General features: G+C 55.6%; 1 protein-coding gene across 2 annotated transcripts; it reads right to left on the bottom strand.

Annotated features, from left to right (window-relative positions):
* Window positions 1-7,328: 7,328 nt before the first annotated feature.
* PRRG3 (proline rich and Gla domain 3) lies at window positions 7,329-11,717 on the bottom strand. Of its 2 annotated transcripts, XM_084813419.1 has the most exons (4): window positions 11,671-11,717; window positions 11,109-11,153; window positions 10,424-10,584; window positions 7,329-9,681 (listed from the first exon to the last, which is right to left on the bottom strand). In XM_084813419.1, exons 2-4 carry the CDS (start codon window positions 11,113-11,115, stop codon window positions 9,136-9,138), a joined length of 714 nt encoding a protein of 237 aa, XP_084669545.1. In that variant the 5' UTR covers window positions 11,116-11,153; window positions 11,671-11,717; the 3' UTR covers window positions 7,329-9,135. The 2 variants fall into 2 exon arrangements, with proteins under 2 accessions (XP_084669545.1, XP_084669544.1); XM_084813418.1 differs by lacking the exons at window positions 11,109-11,153; window positions 11,671-11,717 and having other exon boundaries at window positions 10,424-10,757.
* Window positions 11,718-12,089: the final 372 nt, after the last annotated feature.

The raw sequence follows: 12,089 nt of genomic DNA on the forward strand, positions 1-12,089 counted from the left end.
TGGACTCAATGGCCTTGTAGGGCCCTTCCAGCCCTCTTATCCTATGATTCTATGATCCTCCTCCACCGCTATGGCCACTAGCCCTTGCTGCTTCTCCAACAGCCACACTGGATTTGCAGATCTACTGAAGCTGCTGCTTCAGGCCTGCGCCCGGGGGCCGCAACTGGCGCCGGGCAGAGCCTCCCTAAGGCCCCGGTCGGGGCGGGGCGGGGCGGGGCGGGGCCGCGCGAGGAGCTCTTCGCCGAAGAGGCCCCAGCTCTGCCGCGGGGCTTCTGCCCGCGGGGCCCGCGCCCCCTCCCTCTCGATGGGGCTCCTTGGCGCGCCGCCCGCCGCCGGAAGCTGCCCCGCCTCCGCCGCTCCGAGGGGACTGCGCGCCAGGCCCGGCCGGATCCGCGCCCTCGCCGAGCGCGCCGCGGGCCGCGGGCCGCAGCAGGCGGCGGCCGGGGCCCCACGCAGCGCGGGCGTGCTGCAGCAAAGCTCGGCGAGGCGCCGGCGCGCTCTCGAAGACGGGGAAAAGTTGCCGCGGGCCAGGTCGCGGCTCGGACGCCCCGGGCGAATCGGCTCCTGTGCAGGGCAAGCGCCTCCGCTGGCTTTCGCGGAGCCCCCCGCCCCCGGGGAGGCCCCTGCCCCTGCCCCTGCCCTGACACACTCCTTGCCGGTGGAGGCCGGCGGCTCCGATTTCGGTGGCGCTGCGGATCCATTCTGGGCTTCAGTCAGTACTCTGCCTGGGGAATGCTGGGAGTTGTAGGCCTTTCCTCTGTCTAAACATGCATAGGATTGCGCCCTAACGGAGCTATCCGAAGTGCTAAACCCTATACCCGAACTAAGATCAGCGCCGGGATAGCTCCTTCCGAGTTCTGGCTGAAGCCCAGAATGAGCTCGCGGCGGCACCGAAATCGGAGCCACCAGCCGCCGCTGCTCTTTGCTTGCTTATGGCCGGATGCGGCCAGGGTCGCGCGCTGGCCTGGGGCGCAGAGCGAGCGCGGCGAGGGCGAGCCACGCGCGTCTACGGGAGCGGAGCCGCTCCGGCCCGGGGCGCCTCCAGCCACATCCGCCCCGGGAGCGCCTGCGCCCGTGCGAAGCGCGCGCTCCGCCGCTGAGCTGCGGCCCGGTGGCACCGTGTCGTCCTTCTGGAGAGGCGCCAGGCCGAGAGGCTGCCGGGCGGCTCCGGAGCATTCACCCCGCCAGGCCCCCGGCTTCTTCCCCGTCATTCGGCATCTACGCGAGAGCGCCGGGAGAAGCTGCCGGAGTCGGACGCCCCCGGTCTGCGAGTGGCGCTGAGCCCGGCCCCTTTCCCGCGAATCCGTGCGGAGCCGGCTCGGCCCCGGCGCAGAGGCGGAGGAGGGCAACGAAGGGAAGCTCGGCAGCCGGAGGACCCGCAGGTGCGGTCGCTTCCTCGCCTTCCAAGCCGCGGGCGGGAGCGGGCTGCAACCTGGCCCCGGAGGGTGGCCCCCCAGCTCGGGAGCAGGGCAGGCGGGGCTGGGGCAGGGAGGGGCTCTTTGAGCCGTGCTGGGCCTGGGCGCGCAGGTGAGGCGTCCCCCCCCCCCGCCCTGGCTCTGGCTCTGGCTCTGGCTCTGGCTCTGGCCCTGGCCCTGGCCCTGGCCCTGGCTCGGAGCGAGGCGACTGGCGCAGTGATCCGAACTCTGCTCACAGCCGGAGCAGATCGCGGGCTGCCGCGCGCTGGGCGGCCTCTAGCAGGCACGTGGGCACGCGGGGCGGGGCGGCCGGGCTGCTGACCGGTGGTCCGGATCGCCGTGCGCATCCCGAAAGGCCCGCGCGGGCTCCTGGCGCCTTTCTCGGCCCAGTTCAAAGTGCCGGCGTTGGCCTTTAAAGCACCCCCCCCCCGGGCCTGGAGCCAGATCTTCTGAAGGACGGCGCATTATCCTTTGGAAGCCCCCTGGAGGTCAGGAGAAGGCGGCCTACTGGAAAGGGCCTTTTCTGGGGTTGCACCCAAACGCAGGCAAAGCCCAGCCTGTTCTCCTGTGTTTTTACCGGTACTTAAGACGCTTATCCATTATCATCATGGGGTTTTACCGATATGTTATTGTTACTGAACAGTGTGTTTTTATCTTAAAGCATGCAGTAATTAGAATAAAACATAACAACAACGGATAAAAGGAATGCGATTGTGTTTTCTAAGCCAATTTGAGGGCTTTTAAAGTTGAAATGTGGGGTTCCCACAGTGGTCCCACCAGTTTTGAACCCCGGGGGCTGAAGTCCAGGGCGCCCCCAAATGGCCACCTAGAGCACAGCAGCTTATGAGGCAGCAGCCAACAGACCCATGTCAGCACCTGGGCTGCAACTGACACACCCACCAGGGCTGACGCTGGTTACCACAGCATCCTCTTTCCCATTTTTTAAAAAAATATTTTCTGGTTCAAGGTGGCTGGGTGAGTAGGTAGATGTTTACTGATGCTCATTTTATTATTTTTAATTTTGAAATATATTCCCCTTTTCTACAACAAAATGGTGCTTATCCCCAAGTAAATGTGTTTTGCTACAGAAGCAAACTCAGTTTTACTCCTATAATCCTGTTGGGACTAGGATTCAAGTGTGTTTATAATGCAAAACTGCACATGCTCAGGGTATTTCTAGGAGGAACAGAAAGGGAGGTGGGGTTGCACTGTATGTGAAAAATACATATCTCTGCACAGAAATACAGGAGGAGGAGCTTGGTAGCCCCATCGAGAGCATCTGGGTTGAAATAAATGGAGCAAAGAATAAAAGGAACCTGGTGGTCGGAGTCTACTACCGGCCACCCAATCAAGAAGACAAGGATGAAAATTTTGAAAAGCAAATAGCCAGTGTTTCAAGGAAGCATGACATAGTAGTAATGGGGGACTTCAATTTCCCCGATATTTGTTGGGAGACAAATTCTGCAAAACATGGCCCCTCCAGGAAATTCCTGACTTGTGTGGCGGATAACTTCCTCCTACAGAAAGTAGAGGAAGGAACTAGAGGATCGGCTATCCTTGACTTGATCCTAACCAACAGAGATGACTTAGTGGATAAAGTAGCAGTTACAGGAACTCTCGGGGAAAGCGACCATGTTGTACTTGAGTTCTTGGTTGTAAGGGAAGCAAAAGCTGAGTGTAGTCAAATGCGTACCCTGGATTTTAGGAAAGCTGATTTTAATAAACTCAGAACAAGGATCAGTAAGGTCCCATGGCAAGCGACGCTAACGAGAAAAGGAATCCAAGATGGGTGGGAACTTTTAAAAAAGGAAATTCTCAAGGCACAATCACAAACAATTCCAACACGAAGAAAAGGTGGAAGACAACAGAAGAAGCCCATGTGGCTTCACAAAAAGCTTACGGATGACCTGAAAACAAAAAAGAACACATATAGGAAGTGGAAAGAAGGCCAAGTAACAAAGGAAGAGTACAGGCAGATAGCACAGAATTGCAGGGATGGCATCAGGAAGGCTAAAGCTGAGAACGAGCTGACCTTAGCGAGGGAGGCTAAAAGCAACAAAAAGGCTTTCTTCAGCTACGTGCATAGTAAAAGGCAGAGGAAAGAAATGGTGGTTCAGCTATTAAATAAGGATGGCAAAACGATAACAGATGACAAAGAAAAGGCAGAGGTGCTCAATTTCTACTTTGGCTCAGTCTTCTCCCAAAAGAGGGTCTATGACCCCCCTGGCAAAGGCGAAGTGCAGGCTGAAGTGGCAGGATTGCAGCTTGAGATCGATAGGCATATGGTCAAGGAACACCTAATGACTTTGAATGAGTTCAAATCTCCAGGGCCAGATGAACTGCATCCTAGCATAATAAAGGAACTGGCAGAAGAACTCTCAGAACCACTGTCTATTCCCTTTGAGAAATCATGGAGGACGGGGGAAGTGCCAGATGACTGGAGGAGGGCTAATGTCGTCCCTATCTTCAAAAAGGGTAAAAAGGAGGAACCTGGGAACTACAGACCAGTCAGTCTGACATCCATCCCTGGCAAAATTCTGGAGCAGATGATAAAGCAATCCATCTGGAAGCACCTTGACAACAATGCCGTGATGACTCGAAGCCAACATGGATTTGTCAAGAACAAGTCCTGCCAGACAAATCTGATCTCATTTTTTGATCAAGTCACCACCCTTGTAGACTGTGGGAATGCTGTAGACATCATATACCTCGACTTCAGCAAAGCTTTCGACAAAGTGCCCCATGATCTCCTGATGAGCAAACTAGCTCAAAGTGGGCTAGATGAAGCAACGATCCGGTGGATCCACAGTTGGCTACAGAATCGGACTCAAAGAGTGCTTATCAATGGGACCTTCTCCAACTGGGAAGAGGTAACGAGTGGGGTACTGCAAGGCTCAGTCCTGGGCCCAGTGCTCTTCCACATTTGTATGAATGACTTGGAGGAGGAGGTGCAGGGAATGCTGATCAGATTTGCAGATGACACAAAATTGGGAGGGATAGCTAATACTTTGGAAGACAGAAACAAAATTCAAAGTGATCTGGATAGACTGGAGCGCTGGGCAGAAAACAACAGAATGACATTTCATAGGCATAAGTGCCAAGTTCTGCACCTAGGAAAAAGAAACCAAATGCACAGTTACTAGATGGGGGATACGTGGCTCAACCACACTACAAGCCAGAAGCATCTTGGAATTGTTGTCGATCACAAGCTGAATATGAGCCAACCATGTGATGTGGCTGCAAAAAAGGCCAATGCTCTTTTGGGCTGCATTCATAGAAGCATAGCTTCCAAATCCCGGGAACTACTAGTTCCCCTCTACTCAGCACTGGTTAGGCCTCATCTGGAGTACTGTGTCCAGTTCTGGGCACCACACTTGAAGAAGGATGCAGACAAACTGGAGAGGGTTCAGAGGAGGGCAACAAAGGTGATCAGGGGACTGGAAACAAAGCCCTATGAAGAGAGACTGAAAGAACTGGGCATGTTTAGCCTGGAGAAGAGAAGACTGAGGGGAGATAGGATAGCACTCTTCAAGTACTTGAAAGGTTGTCCCAGAGAGGAAGGCCAGGATCTCTTCTTGATCATCCCAGAGTGCAGGACACGGAATCATGGGCTCAAGTTCCAGGAAGCCAGATTCCGGCTGAGCATCAGGAAAAACTTCCTGACTGTAAGAGCAATACGACAATGGAACCGATTCCCTAGGGAGGTGGTGGGCTCTCCCACACTGGAGGCGTTCAAGACGAGGCTGGACAGCCATCTGTCAGGGATGCTCTGACTTGGGTTCCTGCACTGAGCAGGGGGTTGGACTCGATGGCCTTGTGGGCCCTTCCAACCCTACTCTTCTATGATTCTCAGAACTGGCAAACGGTTCTGGGGGGGGGTTGCTCTAACATATCAGGAACGCAGAAGAGTTATAAAGAAACGTTGCGCACTGCACAACTGAAGTAATACACACGTCATCTAAAGCCCCAATGCACACCCCCTCTCTCGAATACCAGTTACCGAACTGCCCCACTAGATGCAAATGCCTTAAATTAGATAGAAGAACAAAGCGTCAGGCTGCTCTTCCTTGTTTCAGAAAATCAAGTGATTAAAAACAAAGCTACACTGGACCCATTTGAGAGTGTGTTGTGTTTTTAATAAAATTTGTTTTTGCACAGAAATAGACCAGGTTTTACAGAATATAAACAGGGTGTTTTAGCATGAAAGCTGGAGATGATGGAAGAGACCTAACCCTATTTCTGCCCCAGTCTTCTGGCGGGCGAGATCGTCTCTCACCTTGCTCCAGTCCAGGCCTAGGCAGGCAGCAAGAATTCCCAGGGAGGGAGGGACACACAGCGACTGACAAGACGGCAGGCTCAAGAAGAACCCAGAGCAAAAGGCCACAGTCCAGAAGTCAACGTTTACGGTGAAGGGGGCGAGGCAGGAAGGATGTCGCTGGGCCTCACGTGAATGGAGCACATGGGGCAGGGGAAGGGAGAGGGAGCCAGCAGACAGCCCGGAGTTCATGATGTCGTGTGCAGATGTGCACTGGAAGGGGAAGAGCATTACTTGTATCCTCTTATTGGCCCTTTGGCCACTATGGCGGACTACTAATACCAGGAAGCCTCTAGCCCCAGGCAGGCGATCTGCCCTCCAGATGTTTTAGACTACAACTCCCATAGCCCTGACTATTGGTCATGCTGGATGCTAGAGGGTATGGGAGTCATAGTCCAAACCCTCCGGAGGGCACCAGGTTCCCTCCCACATCTTTGCTCTTCCCTCCTTTCCAGGCTGGAGTCAGAGGAGCTGCCTTGACACCCCCCTCTCTTTGGGCCAGCAATGGCACAGACACCCCCCCCCAAAAAAGACCCCTTTTCCATCACAAAAAAACATATACATAGCAGCACTGGTCATTTGTGGGCTGCTTCCCCCCCCCCATTTTCCTGAAATCATGGGGGGGGGTGCTCATGGGATTAAGCATCAAGTACACCAGTTGTGTGGTTTGCTTGCATGCTTCCCCATCCCCCACCACCCCGAAAGGGGTGGATTCACACAACCAGGTCTTCACAGTCAGCCCCTGGAGAGGCAGCCCTGCCAAGGCATCTGTGGGCCTGTCTCCTGCCACAAAACATGGTGGTTCCTCTGAGGAGGAGCAGAAGCCTGAGCACTACAAAGCTATCGCTGACAGAGGTTGCCGCATGACCCAGGCTGTGCACCATGGCATCTTAACCGGCACTGAGAGCCACTGAGAGCAAGGCCCAATGAGATCATGCAGATGGGCTTCACCACTTTAAAAGTGCCTTACAAATGCAAATCTCATCACAGTAGGAGGCTTGATATAGGTCGAAAGGTGGAGCAGAAGCTGGAACATAAAATAATGAAGTGGCACAAACTCACTTTTACACTAAAACCAGCCCAACCTCTGCTTCCACAGGTAGATGGCCCTTTGCCCACCCTCCCAACTCAAAGCCTAGGGAGCTTTGGGGTTTGATCCTTTGCCAAACTGGCTCAACTGATTTCACGTTTTGTTTTGGAAACTGCTTCAAGCTTTGGAAGAATGAAGACAACACAAATTGCTTTCTTTGGTTTGTGTTTCATATGCTGCTGTTCTGCCCCTGAAAGGAGATGAGCCAAAATAACGGGGGGGGGGTCACCAGAGTGCCCCCAAAACAGAATGGAGGAGAAACCCACAGACCCCCAATACACTCGTTGAAGCAAGCAGCATGTCAGATGACTAGAAGCCAGGCTTTCTCCCCTGCCTCTGCAGACCTCTGGCAGCTGAAGTCAGACCCCCCACACACCTCCCATGCATGCACACACAGTGGCCACCCTCAGCAGGAACCCAGGGTGCCCAGAGCCAGGGGTTTGGCAGAATCCTCACCACCAGGCAGGTGCAGGGGAGGGGAAGAGAGAAGGGACTTGCGTCGTTTTTTGTACTTCTGCACTGCTGTCGCCGTGGTTTTATTCACTGTTGATTTGGTTGCATTAGTTTTGTGGCACAGTGTAAAAAACAATCTACTCCCCGTGTTAAATGAAGTTTCTTTGGGTTTAAACAAAATGTATAACTACAGTAAAGCGGCACACATACACAACAGGACTATGCCTCAGCACCACTGAGAAGGAGGCGTGCCGGCATGTCTTTTGTGTGGAGGACAGAGCGGGAACCATCAGTCGCAGTCTAAGCCATAGCAGCAGCAGCTCGTCTTGGAAAAAGTGACAAACTCTGCTTGTGGCAAAGGAAGCATCATCTGCAGGACACAGAGCGCATCCCCTCCCTGCCTAGGCCTCAGGTCGTGAAGTGTGCTGTGCTCCAGCCCTCACTTTCTCTGGAAGATACTGACAACCGTGAGAGGACTGTACAGAACGCAGCCAAAATGACAGAGAGTTTAAAGCAAATAACAGAGGAGGAGGAGGAGGGCGGGGAGGGTGGCACGGGTGTCTCCCGAATCAGTCAGGAGGACACATGGGGCAGTTTGGAAACAGCTACAGGGAGCAAAGAGGAAGAACAGCAAAAGCACCCAGTGGGGGACAGCTCGGACTGCAGCAGGGGATGTTTGGCCACTGCTGCCTCACTCAGGGAAGACAGTCCAATCCGAGAGCAAAGCAGGGAGGTCGAATGCCTGGCAAGCGGCAGTGGCCTCAGGTCACTGCTACAAGCGACCCTACTCAGATGCCCTCAGCGAGGGAATGTGCAGGGATGCTTCTCCAGAACATGGGAAGGAAGGGAGAGACACCCTTCCTAAACAAAAAGGGGAAAGAGGAGAGGCCAGCCCCCTCCAGCAGACTGAAAGAGACAGAAGGGCCAGTACTTTCATCACACACACACACACACACACACACACACACACACACCTTTCCAGTGTAGGTTTGCTCAACAGACATGTCAGACAGTGGCAACCATCAAGACAAAGGATTTGTGGGTGCAATCATAATTTCCCTTTGGGCTACTTCCAAGAGGGTGGAAGTTTTCTTTGGAGGGGTGGAAGGAGGTGGAGCGAGCGTGCGCACAGCCACACAGGAGTGCGTGCGTGGTTGGTCAGAGGAAGCATTCCACAGGTAGAGCAAAAGGAGAGGGTGTCTCTCCTTCCCTCCCCTGGCTGGCAAAGCCGTTCAGGACGAAAGGAGGGACAGGCGGCACACGCAGCGCTGAGCAGATAAGGAGCAGTCAGCAGTTCCTCAGGAGAGATGCATGCCAGCAGTGACCAGCAGCCCCCTCCCCTCCCCACCACACCAAGAAGCCAGGCCAGAAGCTTATCAGGGGGCCTCCAGCTGCTGGAAAGTCCCCCTGCTCTCCTGGCAGTGTCCCAGCACCATCTGCTCCAGCCGACAGGCACAGGGGAGCTCTCGCCAGCAGCAGGGTCAAATGCTGGAGATAATCCACGCTGAAGCGCCCCTAGCCCAGGCAGCCCCCGCCTCTGCTGTCTCTCGCGGCTGCTCCCCTCTTGGAGAACGACACAAGCACCCCCCTCATCGCCAGCCCAAGGGCACCTCCCAGAGAAGTCCTGGGGAGGGAGGCTGAAGGAGGTCCCAGGGGCCCAAGCTTCCCGTGCCTCTATGGCACCCTGCCAGAGAACAGGGGGCGCACCCGATGCGCGAGCCTTGGGCGCCTCTGCAGCACCCCAGCCGAGGAAGGGAGGCATTCGCGGCGGCCGCTGGGGCTTCCAGCGAGCGTGGAAATCAGGCTTCTCTGCGAGGGCCTCGCCTGGCCAAGAGGAAACTGGGAGAGCAGCGCTCGGACACCTACTTCCCAGGGGCGGCAGCCGCAGCAGCCACAATCTCCTCATACTTGGGCGGCGGGTCGCTGTATGACAGGCCGGCCTCTTCTCCGCCGCCGCTGCTGCTGCTGTCAGGCTGCCCAGTCACCTCCTCGTAGGAAGGGGGCGGGGCGGCACTGGACAGTCTGGCCAGGGCCGAGACAGGGCGATCACAGGGGCGGGGGGTCCGCTCTGCCTGGCCAGCGGAGCCTGGGCCCCGTCGGCCATCGCTGGCCCCTCTGTTGCTTGAGTCCCGCTGGCAGTGGGCTTCAGCCTGGCTGTGTGTGGCCTCGCGGTACACCATCACTCTGGGCAGGCTGCGCCCCGCTCGGCTGGCCAGGTAGCGGCTCTGGGCGCAGGAGGGGTGGTGGCGGGCGGCCTTCTGCAGCTGGCACCGCCAAATGATGAAGAGGGCGATGACGATCAGCAGGGCCACACCTAGCAGGGGCACCACCACGTACATGGCGTCCGAGCGGCCGGCACCATCCGCCGGGGCCTTGACAGAGTAGGCATACCCTTTCCAAAACTCCATCTGCAGGGGGGTGAAAAGATGTCCCCGTCAGCCATTGTCCCCCCTGGCAGGCACCGTGGCCCCCCACCATGCATTACGGGGGAAGGCAGGCAGGCAGTAAGGATGCTGGGCCAGCGGCACATGGCCAAACAAGGCAAAAGCCACAACACGTTCTGTGAGATTCTGTCCATTTCACAAGACAATCGCAGCCAGAAATGGTAATATCTCCTCGCCCAATCACACACACCTCTCTATCTATGTCCCACCCTGAACACTTTGGGACTTTGAAAAGTGGCATAAAGAAGCCAAAGAACTAAACTAAAAACAACAAAACCATTTAACTCTTTCTTCCCCAGCTTGTGCAACGTTTCTGCTTCCCCTCCAGCTCTCAATTCACATCATGCAGGAAACAACTCATCTTTCTACTTTTGTACAATGTCTACTGCACATCAGGCCGTTTTATGCATAATAAAAGATGCTAACAATGAAATGAACTCTACTGCTACACACACACAAGCGCGCACAAAGGGCGCCCCCCCCAGGCACCCGGACCCAGCCCTGGGTCTCCCCTCTCCCAGGCTGCTGCAGCATCAGTGACCAAACCATCCGCCCAGCAAAGGGGTTGCACCACAGCCATCTTAGGGCAGAGGGGAGGGGTGGGCTGGCAAAGGGAAACCTTTATCTCAGGGCAGGGAGGGGAGACACGCACACACCACTCTGCCTCTTCCTGCCCGCCTGCCCACTTCCCCTGCAAGACACCTACCGTCTTCTCCTTGTTCTCAAAGACCTCCTTGACCTCCTCATAGCTGCAGATTTCCTCCACGCACTCTTGCTCAATGGTGCCCTGACGGAACTCCTCCAGAAAGCCGTTGGCTCGGGGGAAGCGCTTGAGGACCGTGTGGGCATTCTGAGCGGCCAGGAAGGCTGAAACGCAGAGGCACGCAGCTGCAGGCTGGCCCACGAGCCCCCTGCAGAGGCCACCTGGGATCCTGGCCATCCCAGCAGTGGGCAGCGGAGCTCTTCTCCACTAGCCGCTTCTCCACCCACTTCCAGCCCCACCACACCGCAGCCCACGCCGCGTTTCGTCTCGCTCGCCATTTCAGCAAGGAAGGCCAAGCTCAGATAAGCCGCTCCCATGTTTACACATGCGGGGGGGGGCACTCTATCAAGCCCACAGCACAACTGGCTCATTGCATTAACTATTTGTCATACTTCCTCTAAGGCACTTGCCTCTCGCTGGCCAATGGTGGGCTTGAGGGATCTGCCTTTCCTGTCTACAAACTGAGGAGTTCTGGAATGCAGTGGATTAAGATGGCCGTTTGCTAGAGACTCCAGCTTGCTTCCTCTTTCTCGTCCTGCCTTAGAATCCTCTTATTTCCATCTTCATCCCTAGAGGGGGAAGAAACCCACCCCAAATCTTTGGCGATGGGTTGGGGGAAAGCACTTACTCGCCATGTTACGTCTTCATCCAGTCACTTGGGGGCCTCACCCATCTGTTGGGAAGAGAACGAGTCAGTCCCAGACACCGCAGCCACCAAACATTGTCCCCTATCCCTCTTCTCCCCACCCCACCCCACCCCACCCCCACTCAGCAAGGTTCTCAAGAGCTCCAGTTCCCCCAGGCATCCACCTGCCAGCTCAGCACTGCCCTCCTCGTCTGAAGGAAATCCAAAGACCACCCCAGCAAGCTCCCAGCTCTTCAAAACTGGCAACATTCCAGCATCTTGAAGTGGGAAACACCCATTTCAAGTGAGAACCCCCAGATTCTTGTGAAGCCTGGGGAGCTGCTCATGAACCGCCAAAAACTCTGTTTCCTCTGTCTAGAACACAGAATGGGTGGTCTGCTTTCCATGCCAGAATCCTAGATTTTGCATTGCCAAAAGAGCTGCTTCTCCCCCTGCCCGCCCCCATCTTTTGCGATATTTCACAGTATTCCAGTGCTGAGCTGTGGATGCTGCTCTGACCTTCCACAGATGCTTCCATTTAAATGCACTAACACCACAAACAAACCGTCTCGCTCGGCATCCCTGCATCGCCTCGCCATCAGTCAAGCATGGAGCAATCCGGCTGTACGGGATCTTGTAAGCCAGAGGCAGTTTCCAAAAAAGCACAGCCCCCTGGGGTGTATCAAGCCAGCAAGTCTGCACACAGCAGGGGAGGAGTCTTTCAGCACCACCGTAAACATGAGTAATATTTCATGCTGTGAATGAAAAGGGCAGCTGACGACAGCAAGACCGAGAGAGAGGTGGGTGGGTGCGGGAGGCGCCCCCAAGCCAGCAGAAAAACAGTCAGTGTGACAAAGAAGGAATTATGTCAATGACATGACCATCTTGCAGGCAGGCAGGCAGGCGCATGCACATGCACACACTCTCATACACCCGCTTCTCCATTCCGAGAGAGGTGTGAGCACCACATTAGCTGTGGAAGAG

Source organism: Heloderma suspectum, chromosome 9, assembly GCF_057233095.1.
Source record: "Heloderma suspectum isolate Gila_16-S chromosome 9, 16-S_ref, whole genome shotgun sequence".
NCBI classification, from domain to species: domain Eukaryota; kingdom Metazoa; phylum Chordata; class Lepidosauria; order Squamata; family Helodermatidae; genus Heloderma; species Heloderma suspectum.

Coding starts and splice junctions, on each gene's coding strand:
- PRRG3 (XM_084813418.1), bottom strand. CDS start 10,657: ATGGCCAGGATCCCAGGTGGCCTCTGCAGGGGGCTCGTGGGCCAGCCT. Junction 9,682..10,423: donor TTGAGAACAAGGAGAAGACG/GTAGGTGTCTTG, acceptor ACCCCCCTGCAG/ATGGAGTTTTGGAAAGGGTA.